This window comes from Scatophagus argus, chromosome 11 (genome assembly GCF_020382885.2).
Source record: "Scatophagus argus isolate fScaArg1 chromosome 11, fScaArg1.pri, whole genome shotgun sequence".
NCBI classification, from domain to species: domain Eukaryota; kingdom Metazoa; phylum Chordata; class Actinopteri; family Scatophagidae; genus Scatophagus; species Scatophagus argus.
The window spans coordinates 19,240,572-19,264,089 of NC_058503.1; the positions used below are offsets into that span (position 1 = coordinate 19,240,572).

Sequence of the window (23,518 nt, forward strand, 5' to 3'; positions counted from 1 at the left end):
AGAACACTGTTAAATGGGGCAGATCATTTTAGTTAATTGTCCTTTTCAAGCCATACAGAAAGTCGCCTATCGACAGACAAATGAACAGCCAACGTCCTCTCCGTCTCTCCACAGCAACAAGTTCTGAATTTAATTGAACACAGAGCCAGTTTTCCTTAACAGTGTGGTAAACGGTGATAATTCCAATCTGTGCATCAACTTAAATGCTTCAAGTGGTGTAGGGAAAAGGATTAGGCTACAGATAGGGTACACCCTGAACAAGCTGCCACTCGCCGCTCTATCGCAGGGCTGACACACTGTACAGACAAACATAGCGCAGTCACATCTACTGGGTATCTGGAAGGCAACTAGAGGAAATTATGTAAACACACAAAGTCTGCAAAGAGAGGCCTCAGCTGGCCAGCAGGTTCAAACCTGGTACTGCTTCCTGTGAGGCAAATGGGCACCACAGCAGCCAGCCCATATTCCTACAGTGATAGGAAGCAACATCTGAAGTACTGGAAGTTGTGAATTATTGGTGATATGTTATTAGAACTGATAAAGTAAAAGGGAGGTTCCATAAATCGCTGGTACAGGTGTTTCTACCCATTATGTGCAGCTTCATAGTGATCGAACAGAAACTTGAGCTGCCTCAAAACAGACCGGAGGACCTTAAAATCGGTAGTAAAACAACTCACGATGGGGGTTTTAGGCATTTTTTTTATAAAGCTTTCATTGATCAAAATTATATTACGTTAACTGTATGATAAAGAGCGGACACATTTCATCCAGGGGATATTGGCCTTCCGGTCACCGTGTGCTCTGTGCCCAGAGGGATTGCGTAGACAGTTAAGTCTAAGTAAATTCAAATTCAACACAAAAATATGGCAAAGATTACTCATATTTCATAAGCCGACATTATATCAGATCTGCACTGAGCACTATTATAAGGTTATAATCCTTATTAACCGGAATATCTGATGTAAATGTCTTAATTAACACGGATCTATACGGAATGGACTGTGATTCGATACACTGAATTAGAGAAGGAATCCTTTTGCACACAAGCACAGTGAATTTAAAGCACGGAGTCCAAACACACTCTCAGTAATTAAAGGCGCCCTTTTTTGATTTTGCAAATCTTCCTCAACAGTTAATATAATTAACTTTTGTGAAATCTACCCGAGAAAGTAACAGAGAAAACAACCACACCTACCTAACCTAAATCAAATAAAGATGTCATGTTATAACGTTACTCTTTTCACTTATAATAATCACAATGGCTCAAATACAGCTTGCCAGCACTTCCCTAGTTCATATTTTGAGTGGCCCGGAAAAGAGCATTAACACAAATTAACGCAACATGAAAATAATCTGGCTTTACACCTGAGCTCGACTTCATTAGCTGCAGTCACAACAGCATGAAGTCTCAAAGACGAGGGAGTGGCCAACAGCCCAACAGTACAAGGTAATAGAGCTTAATCCTACAGGAACTTCAGCGCGCACGCAAACAAACACACACACAAACACAAACAACCATCTCCCTGTTTACAATGACCTTATAATGCTGCAAATCCCCTCATCACCTTGTGCACACACACTCACACACACACTTCTGCACACACACCCACAACGATGCAGTGAGTCACACATCCTGTGTGACCATATATGGAGGCCGCTTCCTCTACAGCACAGTTGCTAGGGCGACAGGAAGAAGTAGGGATACACGAACACAGACAAGAAAGACTTGCTGGAAGACTTTCTTTCAGCAGGCTGATTCACCCGTCTCTTGGAGCAAAGACAGGATTCACAGACATTAACCAAATCAATGTCGCGTACATGGACAAATACTCCTACACAAACAAACGCCCAGGCACACTTGTGCACACATGCATACACATGGCTGTTTAAATGTTGCCATGAGCCCTATTCACATGGGACTAGTTTAACCTGGGGACCTCCCCACCACGTGTATCAGTGTTGCAGAGGTAGAGCATCTGTCCTTCAGGAACACGCTAATATAGTTTAGAGTTGTTTTTGGACATTGTCTGCATGTGTTACAAGCATAAATACATATTTGCAGTTCATTAAGATCAAGCAAAGCACTTTTCAATGTTGGTTTTGATAAAATGCTATACAAATAAAATGTACTATTATGATTATTGTTCGTTATTATAAGTAACAGATGTTTTGTGGCTGTAACCTTTTGTTGCTCCTGACTTTCTTCATCATCACTCCTTTCAAATGTCAGTAGAGCCAATCAAACACCACAGCTGTTGACTGTTGTTCAACATATCATGAGCCAACATCAAATCGCATATTTGTTCAGCTGTCGGACAATTGAAAACAGATGATAAACAAAAAGATACAAGCCCAAATCTGTGAGATGCTAATTCGCAGGGGACTAATATTCTCATATGATTTCTATTTGACGAAATATAAATCGTAAGGTGGAGGTGGAACTTTTGTCTTAAAATTATGGGAGGACTGATTGTACAGGATTAAGATCACATAGAACCTCTAAAATTATTAGAAATTACTAGAGGTCCACAAATACTACGCCCGTGTGAATAAGGCCATTGTTACCATCGTTCACACACACACGCACACACACATACACACACGCACGCACACTTAGCTACCTTGTTGATGATGATGTGCTGCTGCTGCTGCTGTTGGAACTGTTGTTTGTGTTTTTCCAGGAACTGTTGGTGCTGCTGCTGAACCACCAGCTGCTGCAGAGCCTGGGCCTGGCCGCATTGCGGCTGAGGCAGAGGGGCCGACTGGGTCCTCCCCAGGGGACGATGGCCCCGTGCAAGTTTGGAGACAGAGGGTGACGGTAGTGGGAGGCCACCCAGACCGACTGTGGCAAACGCAGAAGTTTATGAGCTGTGTTTTATTTTGTAGTAGTACAGCAGTAGTATAGCAAAAATACAGTATTGTATGCTATTATGATAAGAATGATACACCTAATGCTAACTGCTGAGATGTAAAGAAGGTAAGTGTCACAGTTAACACTGACCGATTGGACTGTGGCCCTGCTCCAACAGTACCATGTGTTGGAGAAGGGTGTTGTGACCAGCCGCGCCCCCTCCGGCCCCCTCCCTGTCCAGAGCTGAAGACGCCAAGTAGGAGGGCAGGTGGGTAGTGGGCAGGAATGGAGAGGTCAGAGGAATTCCCTGCTGTAACGCAGGCAATGCCAGACGACTCTCAGCGTCTTGGTGTCCTGATACCACCTACAAAAAAAGAGGAGAGGCAGAGATTGAGACACAAAGACGCAGAAGGAAAGAGGCAGGCGGACACAAAGGGAGGCAGATGGACAGAGTCAAAGAAAGGTCAAATTTGAATGAGATGGAGAAAAGCAATCAGAAGGAGAGAGACACACATTATCCTTTTTCAGTTTTTCTGTGCACAGGTAGAAACCAAGCTCAGACTTGGCATATTACATGAGCGTAGACAAGCTTTAAAGATAACAACTCAGTGACTTTAATGAAGCCATTATTACTCTCTGTGGAAAACTAACAGGATAGAGCATGTTGTCTTTCCATGTAAACCACCACCATCTATTAAAGATGCAAGATTCATTCTGGGTGCATGTGTTGCAAAATAAACATACAGTACGTTGGTGAAATTAGTAAGGTTGTGTTGTGTCATGATAATAATCTGGACTGACTGTACTCACAGCGCCAGCAGGGCCTGTGGCTGGCAGTCCCAGAGTGATGTTGGGCAGAGAAGGGGAGGTGTAGAGAGAGAGCTGGCTAACAGAACCTTCCCTCGCAGCCAACCTCTGAAGCAGGGAGGCCTGAACACACACATCCACACATTACAGTAAATACTCAGAGTTTAGACACAAAGTACTTCACTTTGCCTATCTCTCCCTCTCTCACGAACACACACACAAAAACATACAAACATGCATTTATAGAGCCTTAACTCTATTGTTACAATAGATAAACCATCTCCTCCTGCAGTCCATTGGCCACCTGTCTCCTCTCAACACACACACGCACACACACACACACACACCCAAACACATGGCAGCCATGTTTACCTCTCCTGGGCTGCTGGAAATGGTGACCCCGTTCTCACTGGGGATGTTACTGGAGCTGTTGTTGGGGGAGCTGGGACCTGAGCCTGGTGCACTGTTGCATGCAGACTCTAGAACACACACAGCACAGGAATTGGATTTCTCCAAGTGCTGTCGCGGGCCAATCAGCTTTCTGAGCTAAAAAATGAATCTTGTATTCTGTGACCTTGTTGTGTTGCAGCCCTTAAAAACAAAAGTATGGACTTGATTTTGATTTTTACATCAAAAACCTTACTGATGATAGCATTTAATTTTATTTGTATGACAATGAAAAAATAATCCATGTTGCAAGGCAAAATGCAACTACTGCTGTTACATGGGGTAGAAAGGGGATATTTTAATCTCACCAGCCACATCTAGGGACCGTTTCTTGGCGGTAGTGATGGGACCATCTTTCCGTCGGAGAAGAGGACTGCTGCGGCGCTCTGTCACCTTCTGCCTTATCCGGGAACGAAGCTTCAGGTTGGGCTCAGAGGCTTACAAGATAAGATGATTTTTTAAAATTTGATAAAGCACTACTGAAAATGTAAATAAATAAATAAATAAATAAAAAAAGTAACGTCAATATGGGCATTTGTCAGCAAATGGACCATCCCATCTAAAAGCATTACACACCAGATTAGTCCCATAAATGTGAAAATTACAGAACGTCTCTCGAAACTGTCGCTTTGGCACTCAACTTTGTGGTAGACTGCTGGGCTGCACAAGTGGGAGGTTGTTCGCAGGCATGCAGCGGGGTTAATGAGCTCGTCCCTATAGGCTACACTGTATGTGTTGGCTGATGGATTCAGGAGCTGAGGTTAGCCATCATCATGCGACAGTGGGAAGCACTGCAACAAGAGGGGAAGCAGCCAACTGGCAGCTTTCTTGACCCCACGCTTAATGATGTAGCCTCCACGCTCTGCTAATGAACACTGCTTGTTTCCAGACGATGTCAATTACGAAAAACTGCCCGTGTGTGTCTTTGTGTTTGCTTGTATGAGTATGTGTGTACCCGGTTCCATATTTATTGGAACTGCAACTGCAAACAGATGCTCATGTTCGGGATTTGATGCAGAGCTGTACTGGCGAGCGCTACATGAGGACAGGAAGGAGAATAAGCTTGCAGTATATTCTGGGAGCCTCGTCAGGGTCAGGGATGGACCCTGCCCTCTTCTGCACAGTCTTGCTTTGGTGACTCTCTGCCAGACTACCCCAGACACACAGGGCTTTATTCCCTCCTTCACTGGCTTCCTTCCCTTCAATTAGCTGGTGCTGGGCTGTTGACCAAAGGTTGAACCTATGCTCGTAGCTCACAACCTTGTATCAAACAGACCACGCTATGTTCATTAGACTCAGAGAGAGAGAGCTGGGACTTTTTTGTATAGCCAAGTGGAAGCAATTGATTCTTCTTTGTATACTGCAGCAATTTATTATTGAAAGTCAAATTCAGGGTCATTATAAACCCTTCTGCCCTTGCTTCCTGCAGCCTTGAATGTCCAGGTAGGATGAAGCTCCACAAAGTTTTAATGTACTTCAAAGAGGTGCAAGCACTCAATAAACCTCCTGGTCAGTGGGGTAGAGATGTTCTATTGTGATTCTATAACCTCTAAGTACTTTGTCAAATGCACTTTCAATTTTAAGAAGAACATGGTGCAGAACTTATGAAACTCAATTATTTAAAAAAGAGCTTCTTCTAAGTGGAGGGCGGTATTCCAAAGTCTTTGTTAAGAGGGTTGCGCATGTAATGCTATGCATTAGCTGAACTGGAGGAGACAGCAGCAGACAATGAGAGAAAGAGTGTAGTGCATTTAAGTTCAATTTTACCCTATTGTACAGGCAACTGCAGTGGTCTTTCCACATTATCACAATTATAGCCATAATTATAATACCATACAAAAACTGTAATTGAAAATCAGATTTTCATCTTACTATGCATGTGTTGAATCGTAAACAAGCATTTGACATCTATTTTGTTAGGCTTCACAAAGCAGGTGTCACAGGAAACATTGTTAGCATCCACTGTGTAAATCTACTGTCAAAAGACTACGAAGGTGATACAAACTGTGGGTTATCTGCTGGGAGAGGAGAGGACAAGGAGGAGGAGAGACGAGGCACAAAAAGATGGATGAATGGTGGAGGGGGCTGTCAAGGTTGTGCCTGTTTGTCCTGAGTCATTAAGAAATGGATGGATAAAAGCAGGAGTGGGGAGAGAGAGAGAGGGGCGGGGAGAGAGAGAGAGAGAGAGAGAGAGAGAGAGAGAGAGAGAGAGAGAGAGAGAGAGAGAGAGAGAGAGAGAGAGAGAGAGAGAGGTAGTGCACATGCAAGGATACAGGGAAGGTTAGAGGGAGGTTAGGAGGACAGTGAAGGAGAACGCAAAGGAGAGTGAAGTGTGTGTTTGCTGGGCACTGGTCACCACGGGGGCGTCCACCTCAGGACACAGTGACTTTGAAGGGTGTTAATGCCGACTGGGCAAAAGCACACCAGTGCGCACACGTGCGAACACACTCGCTGCAGAGGGCCCAGACTGATTTTAATGCTGACGCTGGCATTTGACCATAATCCTCACTTCCTTCTTCAACTCCATCCATTCCTTCCTCTGGCAGAACTTCAGCCCTGCTTAATTGCTGAGGCTTTCTCCCTATTTTTTTTCCTCCACAAATGTTCATAGAAGCAACCAATGGCAAAGGTGGCTGTTCCTCTTTGTTACAGCATATTTTCACTATTTCATTGTCCTACTTCATTGTCGTTGTTTTTTTTAAGTTTTTCAGATTTCCTGGCACATCTGATGACTGAGGCCATTGGAGGCCAAATTACATTCGAAGGCGGGGAAGTGACATAAGAAACAATATCCCTGAATCCAAGGTAAGACTGTTTATCCACTTAATATGTTATGTACTATATGAAAACCGAGTGAAGTCTCAATGTCTACCTGTCTGATGACATGTCAATACCAGATTAAACGTCTCAATAAGTGGTGCTTAATGTTTCAGTAGGGAGTGTGGGAGGAAACTGGTTCTCTTATACAAAACATATTGATCAGTTGTTCATCTGTTGTGACAGATGGGAGTCCCGAGCTGCAAGAGTCATGCCGGGGGAAGCCGTGCAGCTCTTTCAAGGAGGGGCAAAGAGTGAGGGAGATTTATGGAAATCAATAGAGTAGTTTGCAGAAACTCATCAATGCAGCTTCCCAGAAATATATATCTTACGTTGATGATACATTAGATAGCTGGGTTGGAAGGAAACACTGCAGGTAGACAGACACACATTTGCTGTGTTGTGACTGAAAGCATTAACTCTTAGAGATTTCCAAGAGACATAAATTTAAAATGCATACCTGTCTTTCCTGAAGTGAATATAAGCTTAGTGACACCAAAGAGCTCAGTCACTGGACTCTATGGACTGGATGTATTAAACAAAGTACATGGAAGTGCTATACTTCACATGGACATACTGCAGGATTTAAATGTTCAGTGCACAGAAAGGAGTGTGTGTGTGTGTGTGTGTGTGACTAGGGAAGAAAAGGGGGTCAGCAGGACAAGTCTCTGTCTGTCATGAGGGCCTAACAGACTTCCTGCCACAGCTTTCAAAGTGGCCCTCTGTGTTCTCAGAGCCATTATCACAAAGCCTCTCACATTTGGACAATGAACCGTTGTTTGCAATATAGCGTCTGCTCCGCCTCGCTTCTTAACGTACATTTTCAATTTACACGCACACATGGCCAAAACGGGCACAAACGTCATGCGTGACGGCTCCAGTCGTCAGAGCGGCACACAACCGCGGCAACCGCTGTCACTCACTTCCTCTTGAGCACAGTTCATCCCTCTGTCTCCCTGTCCAGTCTGATCCATGTCTGCTCACTGTTGACTTTCTCTCAGGAGCTGTTCCATATGTGTGCAAATGTCGCTACTCCCTCTCTGCCTCTCCTCACAGATAAGATGACGGTCTTCAAATCTCAATCTCAAACTCCACTTCTCCTGAACATATGTCATTTTCTTTACATATTGCACAGCCATATGTTTAGTGTGCTTTGTGTCAGTAGGAAACCCTAAGTTGCGAACACACTGGCATCTCAAGAAAGTCCTGAATTACATCCGAGTGTCCCTGAGAGCTGAAATTTGCCATCACAGGTTGTGTGCCAGGATAAATCATTCCTGCCTCCAGCTCACAGCAGGTGGACAGGAGTGGAGAGTACACAGAGCTTGACCTCCAGCTGTGAAAGCAGGCAGAGATACTGCCGAAGCAACTCCTCACGCTAAGTGAACAATCACAGCTTGGCCGTGCTTGAAATGCACAGACGGAAAGGGAAATAACAGTCTGATGCATTGAAAAGGCAGGGTTTGTGGCTCTTGCGTGCTTCCTACACTTCTCAGAGCATTCAGGGGTTGTTTTGTTGAACAGTCTGATCTATGACATCTGAGAACAAGCCTGCCTGAATGTGTTAGTCAATACCTGTGTGAATTGGTCAAAGCAGGAAAATAGCCAACTGGCTTTGGAAGATCTTTCGATATCAAAAACACCTAATGGTGAAGCAAAAAGGCTGAACTGAACTAACCAATCATTCAGTATTCCCACTTCCATTCAATGTAAGACATGGAAAGCAGAGAAAAACTAAGTCTTAGAAATATTTAGGACTGTTACTTGGCTCACCATGGCCGTAAAACTGTCAAATTGCTATTTCTACACTTTGTGCTTTGTATTCAAATAGGCCAATCTGTCAGCAAGACAGCAAATAGGCACATTTCTCAAAATGTCACACTGTTCCTTTAACACATTTTTTTTTTTATTGAATTGACTGTTTTTAATATCATAATTTAGTGTAGTTCCCCTCCACATTATTTTACATTAGAATGGTTCAAAGGACCTCTAAAATAACCTTTGATTACCTTTTTTTGATGGTATTTGAGTTCCCGTTTTAATCCTACAGTGACTGACTACTAGTTCATGTGCCCGACTTTACATTTCAACTGTTAATGGAGGGAAAAGAAAGACTGGGGCTCTCTTTTAGACATGCTAAGAGTGGCTGGTCTTAAGAAGAGGGGGAGTATGGATGTCAGAAAATAACAGCACATCAGCAAAACCATGGCACCATTCTGTACCTGTTTTCCGGAGAGGAAAGTCGTCTTTCGAGTCGTATGTGCCCAGCATTGGGTGGTTGTACGCTGACAATGCTGTTTGAGGAGGGGAGCTCTGGTCCAAAGAGCTGTGCTGGGTTTTTCTACAAAAAATGTGAAAAAAAAAGAAATACATCAGTGTAATATGCAAAACGTCAAGTGATGTCTGCCTCCTTAGATGACACTGTGTGCCTACTTTACTTTCCCAGACTTTCCACAGGCCCACACACACACACACGCACACAAAAAGGTCTAGTGACAAAGACGGCTTCCATCTCCCTCCCCAAGGTCAGCACTCTAAAGGACGCAGCAGAGCCTGTACAACAATGTGGGTGGATTGGAGACAGAGACAATGAAAAGAGAGAAACATCCTCTGCTTGGCTTTTTCACCTCAAGCAAGCAAATACACTGAGGCGTCGTTTGAAGAGGGTGAGAGATGCAGTTTGCGAGAAGATTTGAGGTTGAAAGAGGGAATTAATGCAGGGAAGACCTGAGGAGAAAGCAAAGAGGTAGAAGAGTAAAGAAATGGGAGAAATGGTGACGTGGTGAGACTGACAGAAAACCGTTTCTTTTTTTTCCTGCTCTATCATCTCCTGCCTTGGCAGAAATGTTTGACTGCTTAAAGCCTCTTCAAATATTTAAAGCGCAGGAGAGGTGCCATTGTCTTTTCCCTGTGCCCACTTCAAGCGAACGCGCACACAAACACACCTCAAAGAGAGCCAGCTGCCAATCAGCAACTACAAACATCGACGCTCACTCGGAGGTGACTGGCGAGGACTTTCAAAGACACTAATGTTGATGCTGGTAACTTCTTACAAACACACACACAGGAACACACACAACAGGAGTTCACGACACCGCAAGGTTTGCCGCGTTTACAAGGCAGCCTTGATGAGGGACGCTAACGCTGCTCATCACTGTTGCTTTAATACTTGATATTTACCAAATGTGGCATTTTTTTAGCAAACAATGCAGTCTGATATATGATTGACACAAGGTTTCATTTGCATGGAATGTTTCTGACTGTTGTTAAATCACAAAATAACATTTAAAGATTACTAAAAGGTTAACATGAAAGAGAAGAAGGGAGCAACTTCTGATCCTTAAATTGCGTTCTAGTGCATATTTTGCAATTTTGCAGAAGCATCATCTTTTATAGTTTGAACTATTAAAAATAATGCACTTTTTAAATTCGACAATGACGTTTGCTATAGAAAGAAAACATATTACTGATTCCAGGCCGTCAGGTGAAATGACGAGTGACAGGACAGGAAAGCTCAGCTCCCATTCTGCCGTCTTCTTCTCACTCTATTTGAAATCTCTTTTACAAATGATGTGTAAACTAAAATTGAATTTTGGATTAATATCTGATAAATTATTCGTAGGTATACCACCAGTCACATCCCCAGCCACAAGCGGTCCTGCAGTGAAGGGCTGGGACACTCACCCATACCAAAAGCGTGGGTCGCTGGGCACACAGTGGTTTAAGTTTCGCTGAGCCAGGGCTTTCTTCTTGTTCAGTACAAACTCCTGAAGCCGCATCTTCACTTCTGTACTGGCGACTGCACCTGACAGAGAGATACAGAGGGACACAGTTTGTATAATTTTCCCCTCCTTTGTCACCCTGTACTTACTCCCCGTACTATAAGCGCTTCTTCCAGTATTACATTTCTGGAGAGGTTTGTGCTCCAGTGCCTCGACTGCACTGTACACTCCTGTCCAATCTGTGATGCTAACATGACGATTATAACAACATCCATCCATCCACGCTTCGACAGATAATGGGTTTTTACCGACATAGGCAGTGTGCAGTCCTGTATCAGAGTTTCACAGAAATTCCACAGAGACGACAGCAATGTTGTGCGACTCGTCTCGAAGACCCACATCATGAGTTTCACTCAGCTCCTGGTCTCTGTTCAATTACCACTCTCATTCTGTAGCTACAAACAAATCGTCCAGGGAGGGAGACATGGATGAGTGAGGGGGAATGAGAGAGCAAGAGAGAGTAAATGAGGAACAGAATGAGGAGAGCAATAAAGGGGATAAAAAAAAAGGTGTTGTGAGACTACACAAAGAACAGTGGAAGTGTATGTTTCTAGGGATGTGACAGTGTGAGCGATCGCAGGTGATGTGTCAAGCCTGAGAGAGAAAGCGGTAAATACGGTATGTGACAACAGCTAATATATCCTCTCTAAATCACAGAGCATCTGGAAGTGCTGACATCCCAATATATCCGCTTAGCCACTGAGGCAAATTGGCTTTTATGAGACTGCCTTCAATGCAATTTATTGCAGTACTTAACAAAGCTCCCTCTGTTTACAACCCAATGCTCTTTCCATAGACGTCAAACTGTAGGCTCACTTTGCCCAGCACAGAATGGTTGAGGAAAAGGAAAATCGTGGTTCCATATGTGGGTGCACTATTAAGTATATTCAGAGGGATTTGTGATGGAAAAAAAAAAAAAAACACATCATTGCCTGCCAAAAACAACCCACATGAGAGCAAACTACAGCCACACTAATAATCATCAACCCTGACTGACTGATTAACTTTACTACAAGAATTAACTAGAAAATATCTCAGTCACCATAATCATCCACATTATTGTATGACTCGTACCAACATGAACTTTGTAACTGCAAACACAGACTTAACAGCAGTTTAAGCAAGGCATTTTCCCCTCATTAGCATACACATGTACAGTATGCCAAATTCATCTTCCCAGGATGAAGTCATGACCCGCCCTACTCTGCCTCTCACCAGCTGGTGCTCGTTGCCTTCCTCGGTTAAGTTGGTTAAGTTGACCGGTTAGCGTGAGGGTAAAATTATCAGGGGTAAACCAATCAGAGGCAGACAAGGGTGGGTCATGTCTTCACTATCCTGAAGGAAAAAAATGGGTAAAGTATGCAGTCTTTTCTAAAATATATTGTAATCAAATCAGTTCTTTCACAATATTTTAAAATACATTCAAATCCTGTATCAAGTGGATACAAACAATAAGCAACATGACAAGGTAAATTTAAGTCTTTCATGCCACAAACATCTCCTACTGCCAGAAAAATATGCAACTGTTTTAAAACAACTGTATGCATACACTGTTTCCCTGAGTAACAAGACACCAACATTTCTGGTGCACTTTTGACTTTACCCCTAAATAAAGTGGTTTAGTTAATTTGGACAATCTCTTGGTTAGTTTACAAGCGGACTGATCATCTGGCAGTTTGTGTTTCTGGTTTTTCTGTAGAAATGTCACTGTGTTCCCAGATCTCAGCAAGCGGTTTGGTGAGTAACATGTCATCATAAAAGCAAATAAAATTAAGACCCGAGCTGAAATGAACAAAACAATCCTTTGAAGGAACGACAAATAAATTGATGTCATCAGATTAGTACAGTTTGGGTTCATTTTATTTCTGTGCAACAAAAAGATGCTACAAAACAAGAACACAATTCTAAAAATGAGGGCCATGTGTACCACGGGAACATCTTGCAGCTTGTCTTGGCCGTCTCATTCTGATGTTTCCTGTGGTAAAGGTGTGAGGTCAGGCTGTTCTGACTGCTGGGCCACAGGGACAGGTGCTGTGACAGAGGGCCTGAAAGGGCCAAGACTCTCTGACACCTGCTGTGCTAAAATGCCACGGGGCTTCAGCACAGCTACAGCAGATGTTGGCGGTGTTCAAGAGGTGGCGACCGTGTACATGCTAAGTCAGACATGACAGCTTCATTTAGAGCCTGACAGGAATGACACATGACACCACTCCAAACAGATCTCATGCATCTCACTTTATATTTTATTCAATTAAATTTGCTCTACATATGCCAACACACTCCACTTTCAACAGATCACAGCTCAGTTTTTAGATGCCTTATAAAATTAAGGCGAAGAGTAATTGTTCTGCTTTGACTCTTTGAGATTTTTTTGTACTTTGCACATCATCTTAATACAATGAAGGGTTTTGCCATTTTCTTCTAACAATCACATTCACTCACAGTTGCTACTTACTCTCCTGTCCCCGGTCCTTGTTTTTGAGCTGCTGGAGTTTGTATTCCCGCTGCTGTTTCTCCAGCTCCTGCTCATGACGCTGCTGCTCCATCTTCCTCTGGTGCTCCAGCAGCTCCTGTTGGTGCTTGAGTGCCAGTAAATCCTGTTGGTGCTGGTGGAGAGAGAGAGGGAGGGAGAGAGAGGGAGGAAGACAAAAATAATGAAGGAAGTAAGGGCACAAGGAGACAGATAAGATGGGTTAAGGAGATTACACACAGTGGGTGCAGCCACGGTCTACCATAAAAAGTTTACTAATGAGCACCATGATAAACTGGACCACTGAGCAGACTGGAAGACACACATCAGCATTATTTCCATGCCAGACCGCTTGTTCTGATAGGCAGATTTTGTGGTCGTGACAACACCGGTAAGGGTTTTTAGCAAAGTGAGACGCACACAAAAACTACATACACACACAATGTGTATTAAGGCGAAGGGGTGCCACAGAGATGACAAAGCAGCAGAATACTGCCACCAGATCAAATTACACCGCCAGACTCACATCACTTAAGTGTACACATGCACACGCTTCCTACTGTCCTTCACGAGGTGCATTTCTGCTGAGTACAGCCATGCTGTAGCTATATCCTAGGAAGCACTCCTCATCTCTCTCACACACACACACACACACACACATATACATACACATACACTTGCAGAAGAGAGGTCTCACCTTGATATGTTCCTGCAGCTGGACTTCATGTTGACGGGACAGTTGTTCATGCTGCCTCTGGAACTCAGCGATCAGTAGCTGTCTCTGGAGCTGCTGCTTGTGTTTGAGAGCTACCAGCTCCTGCTGTAGCTGCTGCTCCTGGTGGTCTGTAAGAGATTGTAAAGACTTTATCATTCCGAGTGACTGGGGTAAGGGGCTCCTTTTGCATTAAATAGCCAGGATTTGACTTTTAATCACCCCCACTTACTAATGACTGACCCACGGCCTGGCTCACAGGACGTGGGACAAGCTGTGGAGGTGGGCGGTGTAGGGTGAGGTTGGGGAACCAGGCCGAAGGGGGGCTGCTGCTGGTGATGGTGGTGGTGATGGTGGTCCACTACGCGCAGGTCCATGGGGAGGATGGCTGTGGCGGCGGGGGGCACCTGCATGGGCAGTGCTGCAGTGCTCACGTCCACTGGAAGAGGCCAGGGGAGTGGGAGAGGAACAAGCACAGTAAAATAGAGTTTGATTAGAACATGCAGTGACAAAGTATTTACAGTGCAAAAAGCATCACAATCCAGCTTCGACAGGCCAACACACATGCTGTCCAGTCCTTTTGTAGAGATCACCATGTCAGACCCAAAATGCAACTGTGCGCATGTAAAGATTTTGACCTCAACAGCACACTTGACTCGGGGTGGAGGAGGTTGCAGAGTTAAAGCTGGCAGGAATAAACCCTACTACAGTGTCAACTTGGAGATCCTCAACACAACTAAAAGCCCAGTCTCCTATTGAGTCATTAAAGAAGACAAAGAGATGTTGAAGAAACAGAAAATTCATGTAGCCTTGTTTAGAGTAAACTTATATAATTAACTCAAGGCCCAAACTGTTTCATATCCTTTGAAGGCAGCCAAAATACTCTTAACTGCTCCAAATAAGACACATGAACATTTGTTACATCAGCAGTCTGGACGCTGCAGCTGTGACTGGCTGTGGTGTTGGCAAACTAGTGACTTAAGCCTGTTCTGGAGTTGTACACACGGAGGTTAAGAGCATTAGCAAAAACATAAACGTGTCTGTGATTTAGAGAGATCATCAGAATGACAGTCTGTGTTGTGGTGGGAGCAAAGTGTATAAGGAAGCCTCCCTCATATACCGTGTGTACACCACCCATGCAAACATCATTCTCAGAGAATCCATGTATCTCTCTCTCTCTCTCTCTCTCACACACACACACTCGCTCACATATTTTCAGTACAAAGATGACACAAAAGACAAGCACACACACAGGTAGAATGATGAAACATGGCAGCGGAGAGCAAAAACAATCCCCCTGAAACACGAGTTTTGCAGCAGGGATTTGCCGACACGCATACAGACTGTGTGTGTTTGTTTATGTGTGTTTCCGCTCTCACTGCGTATATGAGAACAGTGACACTACATTTCCCTCTTTGTTTGTGTATTACTTGCTACAAAGAAAGAAAAGGTTGTGTGTGAAGATGGATCCTCAGTGGAGGACAACAATACACCCAAAATTCACGCACTGCAAACACACAAGGTCGGGCGTAAAACAAAAAAGTCACAAGTGCCTGAGACAGTTTGTCTTACAGTCCATATGTTGCATTCAATCCCCACCATTTATTCCACTTTACTCAAATAATCCCTTCAAGTAGTGCATGTGGGTAGAGCTGCTGAAACATCGAAACTCAGAGCAAAAACAAGAAATAATAATATCCCTCCATCAACATGGCTGACATGCAAAAACCAAAGAGTATTAACGTAATCAGATTATTTCTCCAAAACAAGCAAACAACACAGCAGCTTACCAACACACAGTAGTATAACCCGACTACACGACACTCCGGAAACGAGAATGAATGCAAACAAAATGTTTGCCAACTTTAAAGCCTCGATATTTAACTGGAATACAGCACACTGTGATCAAACATTGTCAACATGCTACTTCATTTATTTGAACTACTTGAAGGCTTAATTTTTCTAACAGTGATGCTGCTGCAATTAGAGATGATAGCATGAGCTTATTATGTGTAGCTGTGTGTTTCATTCAGGCTATATAAAGAGACACCAGTTAAATCTACACAAGCCAGATCTCTACTATTAGTTGATGTGTGTTACAAAAAGCGAGTGAAGGTTACGGCTCCATGTGACAAAATCTTCAAACTCAATTTTCAATTCGCATTTGACATCTGAAGGCAAGATCAAACCGTCCTGTGAATCAGTCAGTCTTTTCACATCACTATCTCCTCTGGAGAGAACCACCTTGCACTATGGCAAGCCCTGAATACCCTAAAACCAGTGGAGAGCATCTGTGACCTATTATGGATGTCTTGGCATCCCCAGTGGCCAATGAGGTGGTGATGGAGTTGCAGTAAGTTGCTGAGACAGCCAATGACATCTTTGGTACCGGGCAGGTTTTCAGTGCGGGAGGAAACTTAACACCACCCAACGGGACAGCAGGGAGAGAAGAGAGGGTGTGGCCGAGCCAGACATGCTGGTGCTTCATGGTGTGTGTGTGTGTGTGTGTGTGTGTGTGTGTGTGTGTGCGTAATTGCATCGGTATACTTGTAAGGACTCGCTGGAAAGCTGGACATCAGAAGTAGCTATTATTTGTCTGGAACCTTAGTTTGGAAAAATGAAAGTTTTCACCTAGAGTGAAAGTTTGATTTACCAACAACGCAACTAGATGTTTTTAAAAGTCACACAAAATCACACATTTTAACCCATTTTTTAAAATAATTTTCAAGACTTAAGGTCAAAGAAGAAGTCATGTGCACATGTGAGTTAAAATGATTCCTTGACCTCTGACCTACAAATTTGTATGTTTCACCTTCAGATTAATGAGCATATGGAAAGACGATTGCATTAGAAATCACTGTTGTTTGTCATTTACGCTCCGACCAATCTGTGCCAATCAACCCTGTTATCCACACAAAGACTTTCCCAGTGAACCATGATAAACTTTCAGCCCACCACCCACATGGTCACTGTACACGCATGCATTGAGACACACATGCCCGTCAAGTGCTTGCACACTTAATAAGCTGTAAACAACAAGGTCAAGCAAACAAAACCTTTTGTTGGGTCAGTGCACTTCAGACAGAGTACCACTCTTCACATTCAAGAATCCCGGCGCCAGCAACTCTAACACCGCGGTGCCAAACACGCATGGAGCATCATCTCAATTAACGCCTTTTCTGCTATATATTTTCCCATACAGACCTTTCCTGGCAAGGCGGGTCCTGGAGTTAGCCTAACACTCGCTCCAAAGCCTGCACTGTTTATGTACAGACAATCTGTAAACATACCACAAGCTTCACAAAGGCTGTTTGTCTTCATAGACTAAAGGGGTTCCCATCCTCAAAACTACACAACAAAGAAATTGCACATGTTGCTCCCACGTTTTCAATGACAAAATTTCAAATCGTCCTTTGGGGAAAATGAAGGGCAAAAACACTTAAAGCAATACAAAACTTTTACTGAATTTTACCAGCAAACACTTCAAATACAATGTACAGATGTTGTTTCATTTATTATTATATCTTCTGGAAGTTTGGCTGTGAGCTCTGACAGCATGAAGGGACAGCAAACCAGATTTCTCCTTGGGAAACCAATAAAATAAATTCAAATCTTTCTGCTCTATTTAGTTAGCGTGGCCGGTCACTGACAGAGCAGTGATCAGAGCTGAAGCATGGAAGAAAAAAAATTACCTAATTACAGGCACTTATCCTCAAGCTGAGGGGCTAAATCGGGTGGCACAGAGGGAAAGAGACGAGGAGGAGGAGGAGGAGGAGGAGGAAGGTGGTGTAACCAGCTACTCAGAGGGGTAACCACACTGACTGGCACACTGACATTGTACAGCCTGCCACGGCCATCTGCAGGTTGTGATATCTGCTATACACACACAGTTATTTAGGAGCTCAAACCTTCTCATAAGTGTGATGCATTTAGTGTCAAAACTACAGTCTATCCCTGAACCACACTGACTTGTTGTGTCATTTTCAGACGCCACAGTAAATTTTTTTTTTTATTTACATGATATTAAGAAAAAAGAGGAAGCTTTTGGATCAGAGGTTTAATGGTGTAGAGTAGTCTGAGACTCCACAAAATTGGTGCATGTTATAAGATGTGGAAATATTTGATTGTTTAAAATCTGCATTTATCAGTACCTACCACTGTAATTTGATTAATCACAGTTTCTAAGGCGTGCAAGGCTGTGACGATTCCAATTACTTCTGTTGTGGATAATTAAAGGCACATTAGAAACACATCTTTGTCATGTCTGACTGACAGCTTCTGGTCAGGCTGACATGACCCCACAGGATCGCACTGTTGCTGCTGTATATGACCTAAACAGTGGCAGCTCTCTGCACAACAACCTCACGAGTGTGTTTACTGTAAACAAAGCTTTGTGAATGGCAGCAGACAAATAGGGCGACATACAGCACACTGCAGGGTGTAGGCACCTGTGAAGTAATTATCCCAGCTTACAAGGATGGCACTCTGTGACTGTGGCGCTAGGATATGGTGGTGAGCCAATGGGAGGAGAACTGGATGCACAACCTGACTCACCCTGACTGCAGCGGACATGAAAATGCAAACATGCCTGTTGAAGGCACAGCTGAGCGCGCCACGGTCGGGGCTGACATTGAAAATGATAAATTAAATTAATACAAAATGTGTACGACAATCAAGAGGGTTAACTTCACAAAATCACACGCTCATTTTCTTACATCATCATCACATGTAAGAGTTCTTTCCACATGCAGTAGTTTAAAAATGTGCTGTGGATGTGCAGCAGTTTAAGGGAAATTAAAGCTCTGAAGAACCATTAAAGCCATGAGGGACAGAAGTAAGATAAAATGATTTCCAGCAGCGAAATCTGTGTGCGCTTTGCAAGACTCCATAGTGATGTGAGGTTTCCCTACTACAGGCGCGATGATGATGTAAACTCTGGCTGAACTCACCGAAAACTGACACAAACACGGCTGGCGAAATGTCAGCCTTCGCCTCCTAATTTTCTGTCCCTCATCTATTCATCCATCACTCTGTGTTCCTGTGTCTCTCACTCTTCCCCTCCCTCCCTCCATCCTCTCATCCCCCACTCCCCTGATCATGCTAAGATCATGGATCACACAGAGGGAGTTATTTATAGATCAGGATTCCCGAGGGAGCTCCTCGCCCCACCGGGCATCTGTGCACTCAGACAAAACCCCCATGCATGCTTCACTCACTGCTTGAGAAGAAGTGAGTGCACACGCTCATTTAAAATTCAAATACAGTCAGGAAATAGTCAGCGTGTGAGTGGTGAAAACAAAGCCACATACAAAAACAAAAAGCGACAGCAGCGTAATGCCTGCAGATTAAGAATGAATATCGCTGACATAGTGTTACCCACGCACACACACGCACACACACACACACACAGGTGCCGGCAGAGGAGGGAGGCAAACGCCATGGCGACTGGTGGGATTGTGGTCAGTGGTTGGTTGGACCAGGCAGGAGGGGGCGGGGCCAGAGGTGGAGGAAGGACCAATGATGGCAGGCAACTAATTCAACACATGGCCCGCATGTGCATTCAGCTCAGCGCTACAGTCAAGTGTGGGATTGGTGTGTGCGTGTGCATGTTGATAGATGTCACTGCACGTCCCCTGAGCCTGATAGTTTATTGTGCTGTGTGTCACCACCTCTTTGTTTTCTTCATCTTTCTTTCCTCTTTCCTGGAGGACAGATGGTCAGCATTAAAGCAACTAGAAGCAATCTATCGAGTGTTTTAAAACATTATTTAGGGACGATGTGTTTTCAGGAGGGTGTAGGGGGATAAACCACCAGTCTACTAGGGATTTAAACCTTAGCTGAAAATATTACAGACATCACACAGAAAGTGAGCCGGGAAGACGTGGAGCCACATGGCCACCCTGCATGCACGCTGGCCACTGACCAAAATACAAACAAAACCCTTATTACCAACTCACAATGAAATCTGACACAGAAATCTAAACCAGAAGAAAAGTTTTGAAAGAGTGGATTCAACATGCTGCTTTTCCTTTTTGTAGGAGCTCTTCATATTTCGGAATATTCAGTCATTTTCATTTTCATTTTAAGTGTTAAGCAATCAAAACACTGTAAATATGTTCTTCAAAACTGATTTTTACCCAATATGGTCAAGAACATAAACTTTCATAGATATTCCTCAACACACACACACACACACACACACAGAGGCATGAACACAAACACACATGTACACAATAGGCTGTGGGGAGGAACAGACGCAGCCTCTGCCATCTGCTCCATTCAGTTAAAGCCTGCACTGAGTGGTGCTGAGCAAGAGTCTCCATACATCAGTAGCACTCAGTAAACACTGCCAGTACTCAAAGCTGCACACCCACACAGCAAATGAACACACGACTGTACCTCAGGTGGACACACACACACACACACACACACACACATCTATAGCCTGAATGAGTTCATATAAACACATGCAGAGAATCACACATACACAGCTAAACATAACACAGTGTGCGATTTACCAACATACATGCACACGCGTGCACACACACACACACACACACACACAGAGCTTTAAAAAGACTCATCCTCAAAAAACACACAATCGATTACAGACCATCTAAAACTGAACAAGAAATAACAAATAAATAACAACAGGGGCTCTTACCCATCAGTTGTGTTGTTCTGTCCGGCAGTTGTGCGCTCGTGTGTGTGTGTGTGTGTGTGGAGTACAGTATCTTAAGAGAGTGAGAGAGAGAGACAGCGCAAGCGTGTGTTTGTTAGCCAAAAGTGTAGTGCTGTAAAGTCCACTGCGGTGCAAAAATACAGCAGACCAACCTGGTTTTCGTAGTGAGAACAGACCTCTCTCTCCCGCCCTGTCTTTCACACTCTCCGTCTCTCACTCTACAGCTTCTCTCTGTTTCCCTCACTGACGTGCCTCATTCTGCCCTCCGGCTGCCTCCCTCCCTCCCTCTGTTCCTCCGGTCCCCTCCCACTCTCTCTCTCTCTCTCTCTCTCTCTCTCTCTCTCTCTGCGTGACATCAGAGGGCAGTCTCAGGCATGTTGAGCATTTCATGGGAGTCTTCCTGCTGACACGCCGACCAGCCAAGAGGCGGAGGGCGTCAGTTTGTGACCACGCTCTCATTTGACTAGACAAACGCTGCACTTTTATGAGCCACCTCTACAGAGCTCATTGTTTTTGTTGCTCACATTTCTTGATGTGTGTGTTACTTGTTGCATGCACACACACACACACACACACACACATACACACTTCTGGATCCTCGCTATCTAAAATCCACCTACAGAACAGACCTTTGTTGTGAATTTGACTTGATGATAAGGGTTGCTGCGTGGCCTTGCAAGTGGAACACTTTATAACTACTGAAGACACACACATGTACACAAACATCACAGACATCCGTCTTAGTCCACTGCACACACAGTATTTGCAGTATCCTACAGTTATGGCTTAGCGCCTAACTTATTCTGAGTCCCGCATGTATGCTGATGTTTGCCTGGATGCTTTGTCCGGTCTTGTTTACAGTGATTTAAGTCAGAACTTCACACATTCCCTGCTTCTGAAGAGCAAGGTGTGTGTGATACAAAGAAGGCTGTGATTTGGGGGGACGGAAACGTGGAACAACTAACAAAAAATTACCATGAAAGAAATATCTAGGGGGCAATAATTAATTATCAAAACAAGAAAACGAAAAATGTAAACCCAGAGAGATGGTCTCAGAGTCTGAGACAGATTTAGACATGCATGCCTGAAAAGTGCGCTGCAGAACAGTGATGAGGCCTGGACTGAATGATAATGAGGGCCAATTAGGGCGGTCGAAAAACTCGCCTATCGAGTGGCATCAGAGTTCACAAAAGACAAGCGCTCCTCCGGGTGCCACACCGGACGTGCGTCATATCAATAGGCAGATTGATACCCAGCTAATAGAAAGGAATGGAAAAAGGCGAGATGGGACTCACTACAGTGTGAATAGTTGATTTGGTGAATGGAACTGGGACCAGCAGTTTTTGCACCCTAACTCTCCACTATAAAATATTAACACGCTACTGTCAGAATGTAGCCGCCCAGTCGGATTGGAATATGTAAATTCCCACACCTGAACACAATCAGCACAAAAAGAGGTGGACATGGAAGGATCCAATGCCACGTTCACTTCCATGTGACCCTCATTACTGACATAAAACTATGTGCTATGCAATAACCCGATTCTTCAGAAACAAACGGCCTCCCATTGCCACTAACATAAGTTGAGAGGGGACTTTTTGGAAAACAAAAAAACGCATTATGTGTTAATATTTCACAAAGCACCGAATATTAAAAGGACCTGCACACCCACACTGGCGTTTTCACTTACTCTGACTAATTAGACCTCTGCTCAGGTTGAATATGAGTGGAGATCATGTTGGAAAGTATGTGATTTCACCAAACTGTATGAACTAATGATGATTAGGTGCAATTTGACCCACACTATCAAGCTACCCTCCGAGTCTTGTGAAAAAGCTTAATCAGTCTGTAGGTGTGTTGAGTCTAAAGGCAAGGAAACAAACTTATTTATTTAGTTTCAGTTTAAGTCAGACTTGTGTTGGAACGCGAGACACAGCGTAATCGTCTTTCCGTTGATCGCACTGCTATCACTCTGCGTGATGCTGCATGGAACAGAATAAAGGTTGTCTCTATCAAAAACACAGCAAAATAGTCCGATTTGTCTTTACTCCTTACCTCAACAAAAGGTGACTCACTGGGTTGTTTACTTCAGAAACCCAACAATAATTACATTATCGAAGTTCATGTAAACGCACTGATTTTTGTGTGTGTGTAGAGTGGTTTGCATCTGTGTGTGTTTGCAGGAGTTATTTTTGAAGTACAGCGTAGAATCCAGGAAGCCAAGTTTTGTTTGATCAGACAACACGCCCACACACCTGGCTGCGATAAAAGTCTGCATTATCAGCTTGTTGTATGGTGTTGACGTCAAAGGCTTAACTGAGCTTCATGCAGCCATGACACTGATAACAGCAAATGCTACTGAGCCAAGACCACAATGGCATACACACACGCACACAAACACCTTTTTAGAACAGGGAGAATCGCACTGGGGCGAAGGTAGTGGCCAGACTGTGAAAGTGAAGCTGAAGAGCATAAAACTTTGCAGTAAAAATCAGTGTATGGACATTAGGTCAGGTGGTGGATGGCAACACGGTCAAAGATCAGAGGTTTTGAGCAGACAGCTTGGCAAACAAAAAAGAACAGTGGGACACATGTCGACAACTTGTGAAGCCTTTGAAACTTACATCCATATCAACTTTTCCACCTGTCCTTGTTCAGCACATGACTACACAACGAGTCCACGTAAACAGACGCCACGTGCTGGTACTTAATGAGCAGGACGTGTGCACATTATATGAAAACATGCAAGAATAAAAGCATATGAAACCTTAGGTGCAGATGTGGTGTGTGCCCCAAAGTAAAAGCAGTCAATGTCTACGTGGAGGAGAGCTTTGTGCAGTTATTTGCAACAGCCTGTGAGAGAAGCAGACGAGGCGATAAGTGAGCATATCCGAGATAAATAGCTCTGTAGCTATCTGCATCAGAGTCAGCTCGCGCGTGTGCATTAAAT

General features: G+C 43.9%; 1 protein-coding gene across 4 annotated transcripts in view; it reads right to left on the reverse strand.

The window, feature by feature from the left end:
* Nucleotides 1-23,518, reverse strand: part of hdac4 (histone deacetylase 4) — a 101,145-nt gene that overhangs the window by 29,898 nt on the left and 47,729 nt on the right. For 2 of the 4 annotated variants that reach the window (XM_046404645.1, XM_046404646.1), the window contains 10 exons: nt 14,119-14,325; nt 13,872-14,017; nt 13,160-13,310; nt 10,607-10,727; nt 9,145-9,263; nt 4,414-4,542; nt 4,031-4,137; nt 3,662-3,781; nt 3,002-3,215; nt 2,622-2,842 (listed from right to left, as the gene is read on the reverse strand). In XM_046404645.1, coding sequence (XP_046260601.1) covers nt 2,622-2,842; nt 3,002-3,215; nt 3,662-3,781; nt 4,031-4,137; nt 4,414-4,542; nt 9,145-9,263; nt 10,607-10,727; nt 13,160-13,310; nt 13,872-14,017; nt 14,119-14,325 — 1,535 coding nt within the window. The other 2 variants (XM_046404648.1, XM_046404647.1) reach the window with 2 other exon arrangements.